The 22,323-nt window shown below is 41.1% G+C and overlaps 3 protein-coding genes across 3 annotated transcripts in view; 2 read left to right on the forward strand and 1 right to left on the reverse strand.

The window, feature by feature from the left end:
• The window catches only part of lyrm1 (LYR motif containing 1), a 176,436-nt gene that overhangs the window by 100,551 nt on the left and 53,562 nt on the right, over positions 1-22,323 (reverse strand). The window lies entirely within an intron of this gene.
• Positions 1,541-12,918, forward strand: stub1 (STIP1 homology and U-Box containing protein 1). The gene is made up of 8 exons (XM_062991733.1): positions 1,541-1,832; positions 3,942-4,129; positions 4,347-4,545; positions 7,439-7,604; positions 7,699-7,777; positions 8,655-8,711; positions 9,341-9,457; positions 12,443-12,918. The coding sequence occupies exons 2-8, from the start codon at positions 4,013-4,015 to the stop codon at positions 12,566-12,568; spliced, it is 861 nt and encodes a 286-aa protein (XP_062847803.1). The 5' UTR covers positions 1,541-1,832; positions 3,942-4,012; the 3' UTR covers positions 12,569-12,918.
• LOC134310810 (C-reactive protein-like) lies at positions 18,463-22,301 on the forward strand. Its single transcript, XM_062992507.1, has 3 exons — positions 18,463-18,529; positions 19,933-20,002; positions 20,923-22,301. Exons 2-3 carry the CDS (start codon positions 19,945-19,947, stop codon positions 21,537-21,539), a joined length of 675 nt encoding a protein of 224 aa, XP_062848577.1. The 5' UTR covers positions 18,463-18,529; positions 19,933-19,944; the 3' UTR covers positions 21,540-22,301.

The following is a 22,323-nucleotide window of genomic DNA, read 5'->3' on the forward strand; positions in this document are numbered from 1 at the left end:
GCAATTTGAGCCACAGTAAAACTTCTCTTGGTCTGTACCACACACCAGTGTTCTAATCCTCTGGTATCAATGAGTCTTGGCCACCTGAGAACCTGTCGACAACTTGTGGTTTGTCCGTCCTCGGACCACTTTCGGTGGGTACTCACTACGGCTGCCTGTGACACTGCTTTTTTTTTTTTTTTTTTTTTTTTTTTTTTTTTTTTTTTTTTTTTTTTTTTTTTTTTTTTTTTTTTTTTTTTTTTTTTTTTTTTTTTATATATAAAAGATATTTCAACTTAGTCGTGAACATAATAATTTGGCCCTTATCAAAGTAACTACCATCAGGCCAACAGTCAATAGATCCCTCACTTTCACATGCACATGGTTTCAGGGGTGATTTTCATGATTTGGCACATCAGAAAGAGTTAAAACAGCTGATCTGTAGCAAGCTAGAGTAAAAATACACAGAACAATAAAGCTTTCCTACACAGCAGACTTGCTCAGAAATATGCTAGTCTGAATAAAATCATTTCCAATACATGTCGCTAACATCAGATGGCTTCATGTGAAGTTTCTGTCCTAGTGGTGGTACCTCTCTGCCAGTCAGAAACCAAAACTAGCCCACTTCCACTGGGGTCCAGGGTTAGAATCTCTGTGGTGCTATCGGCTGGCCAGGTATTTACATAGAGACATGATTGGCTGGGTGGCCTGTTTCATGGGTGTGTGAACCCAGTGGCTCTGCATTGGTCTGTTACACCAGACCACTACAGCTGAGATCAGTTTTCATTTTCCTTTCATCAACCACTTGTTGAATAATTGAATTACTGAATAAATTAATTAATGAACGCACTTAAGGATCCAGACATGGTTGTTTATGTCTAAGTGATTCCTGCATATACGGGGGTGCAGGACCCACCCCAAACATGACTAGGATAAAGCAGAGATAGAAATGACTGTCAAAGTATAAGTTAATAAATGAATAAATAAGGGAATAAACTAAATATTAAATGAAAAAATAAATGAATCAATGAAAGAATAAGTGAATGAATAAGTAAATAAACGAATGAGTAAGTGAATCAGTGAATAAGTAAGTAAATGAATGAATAAATGAGTAAATACGTGAATTAATAAATTAGGGAGCAAATGAATAAATAAATGAAAAGTTAATGAATGTATAAGTTAATGGTTGAATAAGTGAATAAAGTAATAAATGAATGAGTAAATGAATTATTACGTTAATGAATAAAATAATTAGTAAATGGATGAATAAGTAAATAAGTTAATAAATAAGTGAATGAATAAAGGAATTAGTGAATGAATAAATACGTGAATAAGTTAATAAATAAGTGAATTAATAAAGGAATTAGTTCATGGATAAATAAGTGAATACGGTAATTAATAAGTTAATGAATAAAGGAATTAGTAAATGAATAAATAAGTGACTGAATGAACGAATGAATGTTAAACACTATCATGAAGTGAACGTTCTGTACGTGCTGACGTCCGCGCTGCGTGATGACATCACTGGGCTACGTCGGTGCAGTTTGAATATGGCTGCCGGACGGCTGTAGTGTAAACAAGCTGAAATCTGATCGCTTCTTACTGAGAGCAGTAAACATGTCCTTATTGCTGTAATTACACCCCGATATGGGCGCGTTTTATTGGTATTATTTACTTCCACAATGAATTTAGTAATATCATAACTGGCTGTGCGTAAAGGCGACTCATCCGCTGTGTGTAAAACGGAGCTAGCTATCATTAGAATTAGCTTAGCATAAGCTTCCGGGCTGGCCTCGGCTGTGTGACTGGGGCAGGAGGCGCTGTGTCCGGAATAAGAGCTGTGTGCACAACCGGTAGGTTTTTCTTCTTGACAGCTTTCACATCAATAGTATTATGCATAGTTTCTATAAGCTGTGGCTGGTTCAAGCACTAAAGTCCCTTTTATTCTTCCCTGCAGCAGCTGTTCAGCTAAATTAGTCCTCCAGTCTGGTCAATTTTAATAAACGTAGCCTGTCTTTATAGGGGGGCAATATTTACTAATTATTTCAATGCTTTTCATGATAAAATACCTTGAACTGTAGCAATTTCTCTTTTGGATGTTTGTATCTTGGCCTAAACGGCAGTTATTTAATAAAATAGCTGAACTGTTATCAATAACAGGGAATTATTTTTTGTCTTTAAAATTGACATCAGATTTACATTTTCAGCATTTAGTAGACGCCTTTATCCAAAGAGACTTACAGTACTGTGACAGTATACAGCCTGAGCAATTGATGGTTAAGAGCCTTGCTCAGGGGCCCAACAGCAGCAACCTGGCAGTGGTGAGCCTTGAACCAGCGACCTTCTGATTACTAGTCCAGTACCTTAACCACTAGGCTACAACTGGTTACAAATGAAATCAGATTGATTACACCAGGTAAAATCATCTTGGGGGAAAGTGGTGGCCTAGTGGGTAGAGCTATCAACTGAAAGGTTGAGAGTTCGAATACCCCCTCTGCCATGCAGCCACTGTTGGGTCCTTGAGCAAGGCCCTTAACCCTCTGTGCTCCAGGGGCGCCGTACAATGCCTAGGGTGGCCAGCCGCCCGGCTTTAGGTCGGACAGTCCGGTTTTTCAGCTGCCAGTCCTCCGCCCGTGCAACGCTAGGACGGACACTTAAAAATCCTCCTTTTGGAGTGAACTGGTTACATTTTTGATCAATATTATCTGTCATTGGCTCAGGTACATGTCAAAACAAATGCTTTGTATTTCATTGGTTTAACAGCCTCATTTGACTGCCTGTAGTGCTACCTATCGTGGGCGGATCTCTAAATGCTAGTCTGTGATTGGGTGGTTGAATTTCGCCCGCTCGCTCTGTTCTGCATACACCTCTACTTGAGTCAGTTAGTCACTCAGCTCTCATGCTCAGGAACGCTGTGAAAATGCCAAATATATCAAAAGTAGACAACATTTGGTGAGTAAAACAGTAATTTGTTATAGAACTCTTGCTTAAATTGGTCAAAAACTCTGTTATATGGGTTATGGTTTCATTCTGTGTGTTGCAGTATCATGTCCCCCTGTTCCTGGTATGACGTCCTCCTTTTGGGGGTGTAATGTCCTCCTTTTCGTGACTATGAATGTGGCCACCCTAACAATGGCTGACCCTGTGCTCTTACCCCAGCTTCCAAACAAGCTGGGATACATGAAGAAAGAATTTTATTCTACTGTACATCTGTATATGTATAAATTACAAATAAAGACATTCTGTTCTATTTTATTAATAGGTCACACCTAGGAGAATTTAAATCAAATCTTGATTTTTTTTTAAAGTATCACCACCAGGTCAGAGTAAAATGAGAAAAAAAAGACAAACCAAGTAAAACTCCATACAGTCAGAACAGTGTTATTGTAGCAATACTGATCTGCAGCTCTAACATTACAAGTAAATAAAATTCAGCAATCCTACAGTCTTCTTAATAATGGTCAAACCCTTACTGAAGTGGAGAAGGTGCTGATTTATTAGATTTGGGAGAGGGGACGGTGATGTACTGAACTGGGGGTGATGGTGCTGAACGTCACTAGTTGTACTGTGAAATGTTTGTAAAATTATGTTGACTTTCATGCCATCGGACTCTTAGGTGTCTCACATGATAGTAATAAATCCTAAAATTACCACCACACTATAAATTCATCTTCAGTTTTAATCTATACAGAAATGTACTCTTTGTGAACACACTGTGCTCTCACAACTCTTTATATAAACTGCTGAAGCCAGGAAGTCCTTAATGTGCAAGAACAGAAACAGCAAACCTTCACAGATTTATCTTATTAAAACAATTAACCAAATGTTATTGGGATCAGACAAAGTGACTACTTTATTAAGGAATAATGTTCAATGTTAGTCTTTTCATCTAAACAGCCGCTTCATGTCAACAGCCTTCACTGCTGTTCAGCTCACCTGCACTCTGTGGCTCTGTTTTTTAGCTGAAGCGACGGGGAACAGGATTGGGAAGCAGCAGGGGGAAGCGGCGGCCGGTGCCGAGCCTGTAGAGAAGATGGCAGGCAGCCCGGAGAAGAGCTGCTCCTCAGCTCAGGAGCTCAAAGAGCATGGCAACCGACTGTTCCTCTGCAGAAAGTACCAGGAAGCTGTTACCTGCTACAGCAAAGCTATCGTGAGTTTGTGTGTGTGTGTCACATAGCCATAAATCAGGAACCGTGGATTTCTAAATAGAAACACTATGTACACTTTTTATCAATCTTAAGTAGTTTTTATTTACAGAGATTACTTAACTTCTATCTGCTCTGTGGCACTGTTTATCTGAACTTACCATAAAAGCATTGTCAGTTTCCATAGAAACATGGTATAATTCCTGGTGTGTGTGTGTGTAGAATCGAAACCCATCCGTTGCAGTGTACTACACTAACCGAGCGCTGTGCTATGTGAAGCTGCAGCAGTATGATAAAGCATTGGCTGACTGTAAACATGCACTGGAGCTTGACAGCCAATCAGTGAAGGCACATTTCTTCCTGGGTCAGTGTCACCTGGAGCTGGAGAACTATGAAGAGGCGATTGGAAATCTACAGAGAGGTACACACACTCATCTGTTTATATAATCTACAGAAGGATACAGTCATGCTCATATATTTGTATAACTTGAACGAGCTAATTTGGCCATGTATGAGGAATGGAAGGATGAATCGGAATGTAAATCTTTACCACCTGTAATATTCACCGCTACTGTCTGGTTGAGGTACTGGCACCAGTCGTAAAGGACTTTAGACAGCATAGTGTCACACCATTGGTGTTAAAGAACTACAGACAGCGTAGTATATCACTCTGTTGGTGTTAAAGGACTAAAGACAGTGTAGTTCATTGCTCCGTTGGTGTAAAAAGACTACAGACAGCATTGTTTGTTGCGTCATTGGCGTTTAAGGACTAAGAGAAAGCGTAGTGTTTGTTCTATTGTTGTTAGACAGCGTAGTGTGTTGCTTTACTGGTGTTAAAAGACTACAGACAGTGTAGGGTTTCACTCCATTGGTGTTAAAGACTACAGACAGCAAAGTGTGTCACACTATTGGTGTTACAGACTACAGACAGCTTAGGGTGTTACACTATTGGTGTTAAAGACTACAGACAGCTTAGGGTGTCACTATTGTTGTTACAGACTACAGACAGCTTAGGGTGTCACACTATTGGTGTTACAGACTACAGACAGCAAAGTGTGTCACACTATTGGTGTTAAAGACTACAGACAGCAAAGTGTGTCACACTATTGGTGTTACAGACTACAGACAGCTTAGGGTGTTACATTATTGGTGTTACAGACTACAGACAGCTTAGGGTGTTACACTATTGGTGTTACAGACTACAGACAGCTTAGGGTGTCACACTATTGGTGTTCCAGACTATAGACAGCTTAGGGTGTCACACTATTGGTGTTAAAGACTACAGACAGCTTAGGGTGTCACACTATTGGTGTTCCAGACTATAGACAGCTTAGGGTGTCACACTATTGGTGTTCCAGACTATAGACAGCTTAGGGTGTCACACTATTGGTGTTCCAGACTATAGACAGCTTAGGGTGTCACACTATTGGTGTTAAAGACTACAGACAGCTTAGGGTGTTACACTATTGGTGTTCCAGACTACAGACAGCTTAGGGTGTCACACTATTGGTGTTCCAGACTATAGACAGCTTAGGGTGTCACACTATTGGTGTTCCAGACTATAGACAGCTTAGGGTGTCACACTATTGGTGTTCCAGACTATAGACAGCTTAGGGTGTCACACTATTGGTGTTAAAGACTACAGACAGCTTAGGGTGTCACACTATTGGTGTTCCAGACTATAGACAGCTTAGGGTGTCACACTATTGGTGTTCCAGACTATAGACAGCTTAGGGTGTCACACTATTGGTGTTCCAGACTATAGACAGCTTAGGGTGTCACACTATTGGTGTTCCAGACTATAGACAGCTTAGGGTGTCACACTATTGGTGTTAAAGACTACAGACAGCTTAGGGTGTCACACTATTGGTGTTCCAGACTATAGACAGCTTAGGGTGTCACACTATTGGTGTTCCAGACTATAGACAGCTTAGGGTGTCACACTATTGGTGTTAAAGACTACAGACAGCTTAGGGTGTCACACTATTGGTGTTCCAGACTATAGACAGCTTAGGGTGTCACACTATTGGTGTTCCAGACTATAGACAGCTTAGGGTGTCACACTATTGGTGTTAAAGACTACAGACAGCTTAGGGTGTCACACTGTTGGTGTTAAGACTACAGACAGCTTAGGGTGTCACACTATTGGTGTTAAAGACTACAGACAGCTTAGGGTGTCACACTGTTGGTGTTCCAGACTATAGACAGCTTAGGGTGTCACACTATTGGTGTTAAAGACTACAGACAGCTTAGGGTGTTACACTATTGGTGTAACAGACTACAGACAGCTTAGGGTGTCACACTATTGGTGTTAAGACTACAGACAGCAAAGTGTGTCACACTGTTGGTGTTCCAGACTACAGACAGCTTAGGGTGTCACACTGTTGGTGTTACAGACTACAGACAGCTTAGGGTGTCACACTATTGGTGTTACAGACTACAGACAGCTTAGGGTGTCACTATTGGTGTTAAGACTACAGACAGCAAAGTGTGTCACACTATTGGTGTTACAGACTACAGACAGCTTAGGGTGTCACACTGTTGGTGTTACAGACTACAGACAGCTTAGGGTGTCACACTATTGGTGTTAAAGACTACAGACAGCTTAGGGTGTCACACTATTGGTGTTAAAGACTACAGACAGCTTAGGGTGTTACACTATTGGTGTTACAGACTACAGACAGCTTAGGGTGTTACACTATTGGTGTTACAGACTACAGACAGCTTAGGGTGTCACACTGTTGGTGTTCCAGACTACAGACAGCTTAGGGTGTCACTATTGGTGTTACAGACTACAGACAGCTTAGGGTGTCACACTGTTGGTGTTAAAGACTACAGACAGCAAAGTGTCACACTATTGGTGTTAAAGACTACAGACAGCTTAGGGTGTCACACTGTTGGTGTTAAAGACTACAGACAGCTTAGGGTGTTACACTGTTGGTGTTAAAGACTACAGACAGCAAAGTGTGTCACACTATTGGTGTTAAAGACTACAGACAGCAAAGTGTGTCACACTATTGGTGTTAAAGACTACAGACAGCATAGTGTGTCATTCCGTTTGCTGATACAATAGAAATGGTCAGTGGTTTTACACGTGTAGTATGTGGCTTTCCTTTTCTTGGGGTGGAGAATGTAATGCATGTTGCAGAGATACTTCAACAGGGAATTAAGAAGAATGACTGATTCTATCCAATATGTGTTCTGTTCTGTGGAATTAAAGAAATACGTTTATAAAACTGTGGTGCATTTAATGACCGGTACCTGCCACTAATATACACGCAGGCTGATGGTTTGTATTTTGGTGTTTCTTGCAGCGTACAACTTGGCAAAGGAGCAGCGACTGAACTTCGGTGATGACATTCCAAGCGCGTTGCGTTTTGCCAAGAAAAAACGCTGGAACAGCATGGAGGAGAAGCGCATCAGCCAGGAGAACGAGCTGCATGCCTATCTCACCAAACTCATCCTGGCTGAGAGGGAGAGGTAACGATGGGCTCTGTTGCTGACTCAGCCGTTGTTAGCAGAACGCACTCTGTTTACTGTGTGTGTGTGTGTGTGTGTGTGTGTGTGTGTGCAGGGAAATTGAGAACTACAGAGAGAAGCAGAGTGATGAAAATCAAGGTGACAGTGAGATCAGCAAGATCAAAACCAAACATGTAAGATGGACACACACGCACTTATACAATCAGTTTTTGCAGCTAATGATTTTTATATGGTTAAAACCTAAACAGTGGCGAGTAAGCTAGCCAGCTGGTAGTGAGGTGCCGCACAGCAGCATGGGTCTCTGGTTGCCTCAGGTCTCTGTCTTAGGGCTTTTGTATGTACAAAAACACGGTCATGGATCCCATCAATTATAGGGCTGCCAGTGGTCGAAAAGCTTCCACCAGTTGGAGAGCTCCCAATGGTCGGATAGCTTCCAGTGGTCAATCCCACAATTCTGAACCATTTTTGGACTATTTTATTTTGGCTTCACATTTGTATCTGGTCTCTTGATACTGGTATTGGATCGCATCTCTGATACTGGTATTGGGTCGGGTCTTCTCTCACCACTTTCAAAGACTGTAGCACAGTCTGCCAACTGTGTTCTGCCTTTATTAAACTGCCTTTATTATTATGTCCTATTCTAAAATCTTAGCTTTAAATAGAAATCCTGTGAAATCTGGGACAGTGGTAGCCTAGTGTGTAGATCTTTGGGCTGTCAATTGAAAGGTTAAGAGTTCAAATATCAGCTCTGGTCTGCAGCCACTGTTGAGCCCTTAAGCAGGGCCTTTAACCCTGTCTGCTCTTGGGTTGCTGTGTAATGGCTGACCCTGCATTCTGACCCCAGCTTCCAAACAATCTGGGATATGTGAAGAAAGAGTTTTGTTGTACTGTACACCTGTATATGTATAAATGACAAATAAAGGCGTTTTATTCTATTCTAAATGCTAATAAAAGTAATAATTTGTAAATACCTCCTGATCTGTGTTAAATAAAATAAGAGTAACAGTGACTTTAAAACTGTTTGTGTTTTTTTTACCCATTCACTGTAAGGATAAATACCTGGTGGACATGGATGAGCTCTTTTCTCAAGTGGACGAAAAGAGAAAGGTAGGATTTATCATTTGTCTCTGTTCCGATGTTTTTTTTTTTTTCTTTTTTTTTTTTTCTCTCCTCCCCTTTTTAGCGCATCCAATTGTTCAATTAGCATGGTGCTTCCTCTCCGTCCATGCCGAACCCTGCCCTGACGAAGGTGACCGAAGCTAACCCGTATCCCCTCCGAAACACGAGCAGCAGCCAGATGCATCTTTGCCACCCACACATTGACGAGTTTGGCGCCACCTAGCGTTGCATGCGGAGAGACACACCCTAAGGGCACCCTCTCCCATCTCTGTGTAAGCGCCTCCAATCAGCCGGCAGAGAACGCAATCGCATTCTGACAGAGAGAGACCCACATTTTTGTCCCACCCCCCATATGAGCAACCGGACAATCGTTGCTCATATAGCCACTCAGCTTCGAACCGGTAAAGCAAGGCTGGATTCGATACCACGTTCTCAGAATCCAGCCCTGGTTGCAGCGCGTTTCTTTTTACCGCTGCGCCACCTGAGCGGCCTGTTCCGATGTTTAATGTGAATATCAGCTGAAGTTCTTGACGTGTAAAGCTCATATCAATGTAGTTTCAACTGTGTGTGTGTGTGTGTGTGTGTGTGTGTGTGTGTGTGTGTGTGTGTGTTTATAGAAGCGAGAAATTCCGGACTATCTTTGTGGAAAAATCAGTTTTGAGCTGATGAGAGAACCATGCATCACACCGAGCGGCATCACATACGATCGAAAAGACATCGAAGAGCATCTACAGGTATACACACACACACACACCTACACACTTACACACTTACATATTCCCACCTTTGTAACTTTGTGAAAGTTGGTGGACCAGGTCTCTGATACTGGTGTTGGATCTGGTTTTTGATACTTGTATTGGATTGTGTCTCTTATACTGGTATTGGATCGGGTCTCTTATACTGGTATTGGATCGGGTCTCTTATACTTGTATTGGATCGGGTCTCTTATACTGGTATTGGATCGGGTCTCTTATACTGGTATTGGATCGGGTCTCTTATACTTGTATTGGATCGGGTCTCTTATACTTGTATTGGATCGGGTCTCTTATACTGGTATTGGATTGTGTCTCTTATACTTGTATTGGATCGGGTCTCTTATACTTGTATTGGATCGGGTCTCTTATACTTGTATTGGATCGGGTCTCTTATACTTGTATTGGATCGGGTCTCTTATACTGGTATTGGATTGTGTCTCTTATACTTGTATTGGATTGTGTCTCTTATACTTGTATTGGATCGGGTCTCTTATACTTGTATTGGATCGGGTCTCTTATACTTGTATTGGATCGGGTCTCTTATACTGGTATTGGATCGGGTCTCTTATACTTGTATTGGATCGGGTCTCCTATACTGGTATTGGATTGTGTCTCTTATACTTGTATTGGATTGTGTCTCTTATACTTGTATTGGATCGGGTCTCTTATACTGGTATTGGATCGGGTCTCTTATACTTGTATTGGATCGGGTCTCTTATACTGGTATTGGATCGGGTCTCTTATATTTGTATTGGATTGTGTCTCTTATACTGGTATTGAATTTGGTCTTCTCTAACCACTTAGTACCAATGACCAATGTGTAAAGCAAACAGTCAAAGACTTTTTGAAGAAAGTTGGTGCAGTGCTTTCTGAGTTAGAGCTGTATGTACGTACGTGCTTTATGCTCGGTTTGCTCCACCCTTGATTTTTATTATCATCTGGCAATCTCCTTATTGAAATTTACAATGCAAAATGACTTCTCCTTCCATTTGCACAAACTAGTTTTAAAGAAATTAATAAAGCTGATCTGCCAAGAATCATTTTGTTAATGGAGATTCCAGTATAGGACTGTAAATGCTAGTGTGTTTTTATGTAGTCTGCATAGTGCCATTGAAATAAATACAAAATTAGAATCAGTCACGAACAATTATATAATTTATAAAGCTGGAATTTTGGTAATCAGTATCAAGATTATAAATGCTCTTTTAGCTAAATCAACCACATACATGTCATCAGCCGAAACAAACACAGCACTAAGCGTTAGAGTGAGTTGGAGGGAGGGATTTTCTGACCGCCTCTAACCCAGGGGCGGGCAATTACATTTTCCAAGGGGCCACATAAGAAACTGGGACTGTTGTGGAGAGCCGGACCAATAGGGTGAACTTAATTCTGCTCAATATTAATTTTATCTCTTTATTAAAAGCAGTAAATTGTACAGTTCTGATAATCTGTTACTGTTTAGATGTTACAATCAAAAAGTGAGAAGTAGGCAGAGTAAAAACATCAACATTATTTCACTATTTAAAAACAAATGTGAACTAAACGTGCAGGTTTTTAAACTTTAGACAAAGTTCTTTTGCTATTTTGTTTGGAGTCTAATTACCTCATTTGCTGCTTTTAAGTCCTTTGTTATTGTTGGATATTCTTTTTAAAATCACAAAGCTGGTCCTGACTCCTTCAGTTCTGGATGTGTTAAACTTTATTAAAAGTCCTTGTTGCTTTTGCAGTTTAGTTAACGAAGCTTCAGGTGTGACGCTCCGCATCGTTCAAGTTCTTGTATTTCTCTGTTTAGTACCGTAACGATTTAAAGCCTAAATTGTGATTCTTAAACAGCTTTACATCTGACTTCAGTAAATGAATACTTCAGGAGTCCATGTCTTGTTAAAAACTCGACTGTCTCCATCAATCACACTCGGTTCTGTTCGCCAACACATTACGGTGAAGCTGGATACACTCGCACATAAGTAAATCAAAACTTACGGAAATTTAAAGACATAGCGGTCCCGTCAAAAACAATCCTGCTGTATTGCATGTATGACATTTTTACATTTATTTGCATCTGATTTTTAATTGCCACTGACCTCATGCGGGCCGGTTGGGGATGACTCGCGGGCCAGATGCTTAGGTCTGCTCTAACCACTGCCTGGTGTCATGTCATACTCCCACCACTAGGGGGAAATTTTGAAGGAAAAATAAAGTGGGGTGGCTCGGTGGGTACCTGGGTCCTGGGTTTGATTCCTGGGTGAAGCGGTCCGGGTCCTTTCTGTGTGAAGTTTGCATGTTCTCCCCGTCTGTGTGGTTTCCTCCGGGAGCTCCGGTTTCCTCCCACAGTCCAAAGACATGGAGTCAGGTTAATTACTCACTTTCTTAACCACTTATCTAATTAAGGTCGCGGGGGTGCTGAAGCCTGTCCCAGCTTTTCAATGGGTGCAAGGCACACAGTAACACCCTTGACGGGGCGCCAGTTCGTCGCAGGGCAGACACATATATACACACACATACACCTATTCACCTATAGGGCAATTCAGTGTCTCCAATTAACCTGACTGCATGTTTTTGGACTGTGGGAGGAAACCGGAGCTCCCTGAGGAAACCCACGCAGACACGGGGAGAACATGCAAACTCCGCACAGAAAGGACCCGGGCCCCCCCGCCTGGGGATCGAACCCAGGACCTTCTTGCTGTGAGGCGACGGTGCTACCCACCGAGCCACCGTGCCGCCCAGTCAGGTTAATTAGAGATACAAAATTGTCCATGACTGTGTTTGACATTAAACTTGAACTGATGAATCTTGTGTAACCAGTAACTACCTGTTCTGTCATGAATGTAACCAGTGTGTGTAAAACATGACATTAAAATCCTAATAAAATAAAATAAATAAATACATTTTATTTTTATTTGAAGCGTAGTGCCAGGTCCAGCCGTTTTACACCTCTAACCGTGTCCCGTCTTTCTCTCTCTGTAGCGTGTTGGACATTTTGACCCGGTGACCCGGAGTCCACTGACCCAGGATCAGCTGATTCCCAATCTGGCCATGAAGGAGGTGATCGACGCCTTCATCCAGGAGAACGGATGGGTGGAGGACTACTGACACACACACACACACTCAAACACACACACACAGACACACACACTCACACAGACACGCTCACAGACTCGGACTTGTAGACGATGGACAGTAGGGGAGGGTGTGAGGGTGTATGTGTGTGCACTTTAAACAGGGGGGGGTCTCTCTCTGACACCCCCCAATGCTGGAGGTCCTCAGGTCTCCCCCTATCTGTCTCAATCTGCCTTATGTTTGCGTCTCTTGATCATTAGTATATATTAAATGTATAATAATGCTGTTCTCTCTCGCTGGCAATCTGATCTATACCACTCTACTATCTTCTCCATCTACCTACCTCTATCCTTCTGCTTTCCAATTGTTCTCTCGGGCTTTGTCCATCAGTAAGCGTGTCTACATGGACACTAATAATCCACATCTGTAATCGGATAATCCTGTTTACATTGTGCGCAGAATACAGATATGTCAAGAGTCATTGTGGAATCACATTGTTGCACCCTGAATCGGAACCACGTCAGATATCACACAGTGCTTAATATGTCTCAGTACACGTCAAGATAGAAATCTGATGACTGACTGACTGACTTTCAGCATCAGATTACTAAAGCACTGGTCACTCAATCAGATTAATGCCAAAACCAGATTTATAACTAATCAGATTATTCACATGTACACTGATCAGCCATAACATTAAAACCACCTCCTTGTTTCTACACTCGCTGTCCATTTTATCAGCTCCATTTACCATATAGATGCACTTTGTAGTTCTACAATTACTGACTGTAGTCTATCTGTTTCTCTACATACTTTTGTAGCCTGCTTTCACCCTGTTCTTCAATGATCAGGACCCCCACAGGACCACCACAGCGCAGGTATTATTTGGGTGGTGGATCATTCTCAGTCCAGCAGGGACAGAGTGTGTTGTGCTGGTATGAGTGGATCAGACACAGCAGCGCTGCTGGAGTTTTTAAATATTGTGTCCACTCACTGTCCACTCTATTAGACACTCCTACCTAGTTGGTCCACCTCGTAGATGTAAAGTCAGAGACGATCGCTCATCTATTGCTGCTGTTTGAGTTGGTCATCTTCTGGACCTTCATCAGTGGTCACAGGACGCTGTTGGCAGGATATTTTTGGTTGGTGGACTATTCTCAGTCCAGCAGGGACAGTGAGGTGTTTAAAACTCCAGCAGCGCTGCTGTGTCTTATCCACTCATACCAGCACAACACACACTAACACACCACCACCATGTCAGTGTCACTGCAGTGCTGAGAATCATCCACCACCTAAATAATACCTGCTCTGTAGTGGTCCTGTGGGGGTCCTGACCATTGAAGAACAGGGTGAAAGCAGGCTAAAAAAAGTATGTAGAGAAACAGATAGACTACAGTCAGTAATTGTAGAACTACAAAGTGCTTCTATATGGTAAGTGGAGCTGATAAAATGGACAGTGAGTGTAGAAACACGGAGGTGGTCATAACGTTATGGCTGATCGGTGTATATACACTCTCACCTCTATTCAACAGCTTTCTTATGAATGTATGTATCTATAGTTCTCTCTCCTGTCCTCTCCCTCTTTCACTCTGTTTCTCTCTCACACACATACACACACACACACACACACACACACAATTTCAGTTCAAAACAGGCATGTTTTACTGGCATGACCATATTAAATTAGCATTATTAAACGAGGAACTAACATGAAAAGAAAAGGAACACACACTTTCGCTACATCTTTCACTCGCACACACACACACTTTCTATTTTTCTTCTATTTCTCTCTGTCGCTCTTCCAGTCTCACGTCTTCTCTCTTACAATAAACCCATACTGCTTTTTAAACCTCCGAGTGCGACTCTTGTACTCGCTCTGTTTCTCTCTCTCTCTCTCTCTCTCTGTCCTGATGTAGTGTTGTATTAGTATGAACTGTATGAAAGTAAATACTGTGTAGTTTCTACTACAACCAGTGTAAACAGAACTCATTTATCACCACCTCCCACCAGTCCGCACCATCAGACTCTCCAGTCCATACCTGAAAGCTCGGTGAAGTCTATTAAACCCATGATGCTGTTCTGTTACCCAGCGTTATTTTCCACGAGAACTGCTGATGCTGAATTATAGCACACGGAGCATCAACGTCAATGTCATGATGTGAAGTGGTTGGAGTCAGCAACACAACAGCGTTAATGCAGATGAGGAGCAAAGCGCGTTCTTTCTGCCTGTGTGAAACAGCTTCAATTATTCACACACACATAAAAAAGTATTTGATTTATAGTGGAATAAAATGATGCTTGAGACGATGTGTTTGACATTCTGTTTATCCTGGTGAGTTTGTGCAGTGCATGCTAGCAATGAGAACAGACGATTGGCAGATGTTTTTGGTACGAGTGTTGGCTGAATGTTCCTGCGCATGTGAACACTTATTCTGGATAAACATCGTAGTGAGAGGGCATCAGATAAACAAATCATTTAACCAAGTGCCTCTATACTAAGAAAAGAACTGACACTTGTTTACTCAAAGATCATTTGAGAAGAGAAGATGTCACTCCAAAAAGCTTTGCATCATGTTCATTAAGATAAACCATGTTCTCCCCGTGTCTGCGTGGGTTTCCAGTTTCCTCCCACAGTCCAAAGACGTGCAAGTGAGGTGAACTGGAGACACTAAACTGTCCATGACTGTGTTTGATATTAAACTTGTGATCTGATGAATCTTGTGTAATGAGTAACTACCGTTCCTGTTATGAATGTAACTAAAAGTGTAAAAACATGACGTCAAAATCCTAATAAACAAACAAGATGAACCTTGACACCAACTCATGTATCTTAAACATATGAGCCAAAAGCAGACAAAAAATAAAGTGACCATATTTAAATTTACCTTTGTCTTTTGCTTAATTCATATACAGTTGTGTTCAAAATAATAGCAGTCCAACATCACTAACCAGATCAATCACTGTTTTTGGTAGAAATTATATTTATACATGGCAAAAAACTTACTAGTAGGTGTAGTAGAGTAATAAAAAACCAACAGACCCAACCATCATGACATGCATGCTGCTGATTAAGTGTAATTGAATAAGTAACTAAAAGGGGCGTGTTCAAAATAATAGCAGTGTAAAGTTCAATTAGTGAGGTCATTCATTCTGTGAAAAAATGGGTGTCAAACAGGTGGCCCTTATTAAAGTATAAAAGCAGCAGATGTTGTACATGCTGGTTATGGTGCATTTCTCTCTAAAAAACAGAGTGAAATGGGTCGTTCCAGACATTGTTCAGAAGAACAGCTTACTTTGATTAAAAAGTCGATTGGAGAGGGAAAAACATAAAAAAGTGCAGAAAATTATAGGCTGCTCAGCTAAAATGATTTCAAATGCTTTAAAATGGCAACCAAAACCAGAAAGACGTGGAAGAAAATGGAAAACTACCATTCGGATGGATTGAAGAATAGCCAAAATGGCAAAGACTCAGCCAATGATCAGCTCCAGGGAGATCAAAGAAGGTCTAAAGTTACCTGTGAGTACTGTGACAGTTAGAAGACGCCTGTGTGAAGCCAAGCTATCGGCAAGAAGCCCCCGCAAAGTCCCATTGTTGCAAAAACGACATGTGCTGAAGAGGTTACAATTTGCCAAAGAACACGTTCACTGGCCTAAAGAGAAATGGCGCAACATTTTGTGGACTGATGAAAGCAAGATTGTTCTTTTTGGGTCTAGTGGCCACAGACAGTTTGTCAGACGACCCCAGAACACTGAATTCAAGCCACAGTACACTGTGAAGACAGTGAAGCATGGTGGCGCAAGCATCATGATATGGGGATGTTTCTCATACTATGGTGTTACACCTATTTATCACATACCAGGGATCATGGATCAGTTTGAATACTTGAAGAGGTCATGTTGCCTCATGCCAAAGAGGAAATGCCCTTGAAATGGATGTTTCAACAAGACAATGACCCCAAACACACCAGTAAGCGTGCAACATCTTGGTTTCAGACCAACAAGATTAATGTTATGGACTGGCCAGCCTTATCTCCGGACCTTAAACCAATAGAAAACTTGTGGGGTGACATCAAAAATGCTGTGTCTGAGGCAAAACCAAGAAATGCAGAGGAATTGTGGAATGTGGTCCAATCGTCCTGGGCTGGAATACCTGTTCACAGGTGCCAGAAGTTGGTTGACTCCATGAAACAGATGTGAAGCAATTCTCAGAAACAGTAATTATACAACTGATTATTAGTTTAGTGGTTTACAGGAAAGCTAAATATTGAAGCATTTTTCAGTTTAAACAGTAAATGTTTGAGTTTGTAAAGAAAAATGCAGACACTGCTATTTTTTTTGAACAGCCTAATATTCCCTTTTCTTCACTTTCTGTAAAGTAATAACTAGGGCTGTCAAACGATTAAAATTTTTAATCGCGATTAATCTAAGAATTTCATATAGTTAATCGCGATTAATCGCATTAAATAAAATCTGTGTAAATGTTATAGAAAACAAGGTTTTTTAAGTGAAATGTGAAAAGTGGACGTTTCTACACGAAGTGAGTGTGTTTTGACCCTTTTGGGGCTTCCATAGTTCATGGACTAGCGTGCTTGACTCCGGTATTCAGTGCCGTAACAGATTAAGTTAATGAAGTGTTTTGCTCCCGACAACTTGTGAATATAGCGTGTATTTATTTCTTTATTATGCAAGTGCATCCCTACGACGCTCAGTTATATTATTTTAACAAACCGCAAATGAACAACGGTGGCAAGTCCGACATTAAAACGTTGGTTCTACCAGTCAAGTCTCAACATGAACTAGAATTTGCGTTAACGGCACTATTTTTTTTAATCGCGTTAAATTGAGATTGCGTTAATGCGTTATTATCGCGTTAACTTCGACAGCCCTAGTAATAACACATTTGATCAATTTTAATTCATGTTTTGATTTGGAAAAGAATGTGCAGTGTTGTCAATGCATTTGTGTGTATGAAAATAAAAGCTATTATAAGAATTCTGAGCTTTATTCACTTTTTTAAACACACTGCTATTATTTTGAACACAACTGTATATATAAAAAAAACAGAAATCCAGTGTGTCTGCTTCATTCTAGTGTGTTCATTGGACACTTTGGGGTGTGTCTGCAACATGATTGAAAAAGGAAATGTAAGCCTGCACCGCAATCTAGTTGTTCCACCCCAGGATTGAGGAGAGCGGTGTACTGTCAGGCCCCCCCTCCGACACGTGTGCAGTCACCAACCAATCAACTGCACTGACAGTCAAGATTCATGGTTAATAAATTGTATTCTTTTTCTAAACTTCTGTGTTTATTTTCCTTAACTCCTGTTCAGCAATGAGCAATCATCATTTTCCTTCTTTGCATTACCATACACTAGTACTAGTAATGGAATAGGAAAAGGAACAGGCAGGTTATTCTGAAGTCATCCATTTCAGCAGTAAACCACGTTGGTCTTGTGTCCTGCATTAACATTTTGGCCGGCAGAGGTCAAGATGAAGGACCTGAAGTTGTAACAGGTGAAGATGCAGGACCTGAAAGTGTAACAAGTCAAGATGCAGGACCTAAAAGAGTAACAGAGCAAGAGGCAGGACCTGAAAGTGTAACAGGGCAAAATGAAGGACCTGAAAGTGTAACAGGTTAAAAGACAGGACCTGAAAGTGTAACAGGGCAAAATGAAGGACCTGAAGGTGTGACAGGTTAAAAGGCAGGACCTGAAGGTGTGACAGGGTAAGATGCAGGACCTGAAAGAGTAACAGAGCAAGATGAAGGACCTGACGGCGTGACAGGACATTATTGTGTGTGTGTGTGTGTGCACTTGACAAAGAGTCTTTGATTTAGTGCATCAAATGACCACTGGGTTTAACACTAAGCCTTTTGTTTAATTGTAATCATCACACCCGTGCTCAGGGGATACAGGCACAGTGTGTGTATGAGCGTGTGTGTGTGTGTTTTGGTTTGACAGACTGTGTGTGAGCTTTGTATTTTCCTGCCGTGTCTGTAAGTATCTCTACTTTAATGACTGAGTTTAGATCTGTTGATGGTATTTTTTTAGCTTTATTAATTGATCATTATAAGCTGGATGGAATTAAAACAGGATGATCAGCACTGCTTGAACTGCTTATTTTTTAATTACTCTAAACTACCTCAGAACAGATTTATGCTGACATCTTTAAAAGACATGAAGTGTGTGCATGTCAATGTTTACACACACATTTGTAAATAAAAGGATGTAAAAAAAAATACATTTTTAAAATGTAATTTATGATTTTAGATTTCAGATTTCTTTTAGAAAGCCAGTTTAAATATACAGTTATTATTACAATTATTATTATTATTTACAGGTTTATTATTAATAATTATTATTATCATTGTTATTATTGTTATAATTATTATTATTGTTATGATGATTGTTATCATTACTCTTATTATTTGTTTCAATACATCATTATCATCACTACTATCATTCTTATTTTTTATTACTATTATTATTATAATTATTATTTAATGTTATTATTTGTTATAATTATAATGTTATTGTTATTACTTTATTATTATTGTTATTTTGTTATGATTATTAATTTTTATTATTTTTGTATTATTATTATTTTGGAATTTGTGTGTGTAATTCTGAAAAATGTTTATTGTTTCATTTGGGAAAAGTGAAAATAATGATGTCAAAATCAAGTATTGTATATATATGTTGTGCTGGTATGAGTGGATCAGACACAGCAGCGCTGCTGTAGTTTTTAAACACCTCACTGTCACTGCTGGACTGAGAATAGTCCACCAACCAAAAACATCCAGCCAACAGCGCCCCGTGGGCAGCGTCCTGTGACCACTGATGAAGGTCTAGAAGATGATAAACTCAAACAGCAGCAATAGATGAGTGATCGTCTCCGACTTTACATCTACAAGGTGGACCAACTAGGTAGGAGTGTCTAATAGAGTGGACAGTGAGTGGACACTGTATTTAAAAACTCCAGCAGCGCTGCTGTGTCTGATCCACTCATACCAGCACAACACACACTAACACACCACCACCATGTCAGTGTCACTGCAGTGCTGAGAATCATCCACCACCTAAATAATACCTGCTCTGTGGTGGTCCTGTGGGGGTCCTGACCATTGAAAAACAGGGTGAAAGCAGGCTAAAAAGTATGTAGAGAAACAGATGGACTACAGTCAGTAATGGTAGAACTACAAAGTGCTTCTATATGGTAAGTGGAGCTGATAAAATGAACAGTGAATGTAGAAACAATGAGGTGGCTTTAATTTTATGGCTGATCGGTGTATTTTAAAGAACCTTTGGGTTTGACTGAAACAACTATGTGTGGCTGAAACAGCTCTCTCTCTCTCTCTCTCTCTCTCTCTCTCTCTCTCACTGTGTGTGTGTTGATCAGGTTATCAGTAAGATGTTGACTCCAGTGACTGTGCTGATCTCTGTACTCTGCTTCAGCTCTGCCACTGAAGGTGTGTATACTCTAATCAACAACAATCAGTACTCATGATTATACAATTACAAGCATAAAGGTACTGAAACTTCTGAATGTAAACAAAAATATTTAAAAATTCAGAAACGTTTGGTCCTCAAACTGGAACCTACTGTATCTTTTGCTCTGAAATCTTTGGGACTGGAACTCATATTACTGGCACTGAAATTAAAGCCTTTTATACTGGAACAAGAACATTGTATTGATACTGGCATCGTAGGTACTGGAACTAGAGGCTAGAACTGTACCCAGGCATAAGGCAGTTGTAGCCTAGCAGTTAAGGTACTGGAGTAGTAATCCAAAGGTCGCTGGTTCAAGCCCCACCACTGTCAGGTTGCCACTGTTGGGCCCTTGAGCAAGGCCCCTAACCCTCAATTGCTTAGATTGTATACTGTCACTGTACTGTAAGCAGCTTTGGATAAAAGCGTCTGCTAAATGCTGAAAATGTAAATAAGGCTACAAGAAACTTTGCTATGAATAGGGTAATTATGGTAGTAGAAACTTTGATAATGTAAAAGGAACGTACTGGAACTGAAACCTGTGGTACTGGAACTGGTCCTATAAAATGGAGTCATGGTGATGTAGAAGTGCTGGTTCTGCAGCAACCAGGGTTTAACCCCTGCCACCAGTTAATGTCTTTTGACCTTCCCAAAAATAAATTAACGAGTACAAGTACGTGTGTTACCCTGTGGTACCCAGTGTTCCTGGAATAGGTCCATATCACTGTGACCCTAACAAGAATTAAAATGATGGTGCAGTGGAATATGACCCTTTTGGAAATTGCTTATTAAAGGAGATCGTGGACGCAGTGGGACACAAGTCAGCCATTTGGTACTGGGATTGGGGGGGTACCATTTGGTACTGGGATCTACTAATCCAGATGTCTGTTTCTTTCTGCAGTGGGTCTAAATGGGAAGGTGGTCTTGTTCCCTTATGAGACGGATTTCAGTTTCGTTAGACTCCTGCCCCAGAAGCCGATGGCTCTCTCAGCCTTCACACTGTGCATGCAGGTCGGTACTGAGCTGCAGGGCGAGCGGCAGATTATCCTCTTCGCTTATCGCACCAACAGCACAGACGAGCTGAACGTGTGGCGTGAGAAGGACGGCAGAATTTCATTCTACTTGGGAGGAGACGCCGTCTTCTTTCATCTCACCTCTCTCTCTACGTTTCGTGCTCACCTGTGTCTCACCTGGGACTCCAGTACCGGACTCACCGCCTTCCACATGGATGGACGCCGCACTGTACGACAGGTCTACAAACCGGGTCACCAGATCCAGCCAGGTGGCACCGTGCTGCTCGGTCAGGATCCCGATACGTATCTGGGCAACTTCGAGGAAACTCAGAGTTTTGTGGGTGAGATCACGGATGTGAATATGTGGGACTTTGTGTTGTCACGTGCCCAAATCAATACGCTTTATGCCAACCTGAAGCGGCGGGTGCCACATGGGAACATCTTCGACTGGAGCTCGGTGCAATATGAGACCCACGGAAACGTCATGATAGTGCAGGATGACTGACTACACACTGACTCACAAGCACACCTACATACACTCACAAACACACAGCCGTGCTGGTGTAGCACTGTAGCTCTAACAGTTTGTATTCTAAGTTTCAGTATTTAGTGTGTTTGTGTAATTCACCGTATTCTCATAAACAGTTTACATACGCTTGTGAGGAACATGTACTTCATGGGGTTTCTGCAACTGTTTTGTCTGTAACTTAATGAGTGTAACACTCTCATACACACACACACACACACTTGGGATTCCTACTTAATTACACAAATTTGCATTTTCAGCATTTAGCAGACACTTTTATCCAAAGCGACCTACAGTACTGTGACAGTATACAGTCTAAGTAGTTGAGTGTTAAGGGCCCTTCGTAGGGGCAAGGCCCTTGAGCATTGACAACCTGGCTGTAGTGGGGCTTGAACCAGCAACCTTTTCATTACTAGTCCAGTACCTTAACCACTAAGTTACAACTGCACAAATGTAGATACATACATAGTACCCTAAATACATAATCCTCTTGCCTTTTTGCTTCTGTATACACACACACACACACACACACACACACACACACACACACACACACACAAAGTTAAAGGAATAGCCATCTCAGCCATTTTAGTTTTAGCCCCACAGATGTTTCCTGTTATTGCCCTTAAATTAGTGGCCTCATCTCATTATGTTCTCCTATCCTATCTTTTGTGCACCAACCTTGTTTGTAAGTCTGTATAAATTTGCCTCCTTCCAGAATAAAATTAAATCAGCTCTGAACCTGTCTCTGTCTTCCTTGCTG

Source organism: Trichomycterus rosablanca, chromosome 3 (assembly GCF_030014385.1).
Source record: "Trichomycterus rosablanca isolate fTriRos1 chromosome 3, fTriRos1.hap1, whole genome shotgun sequence".
NCBI classification, from domain to species: domain Eukaryota; kingdom Metazoa; phylum Chordata; class Actinopteri; order Siluriformes; family Trichomycteridae; genus Trichomycterus; species Trichomycterus rosablanca.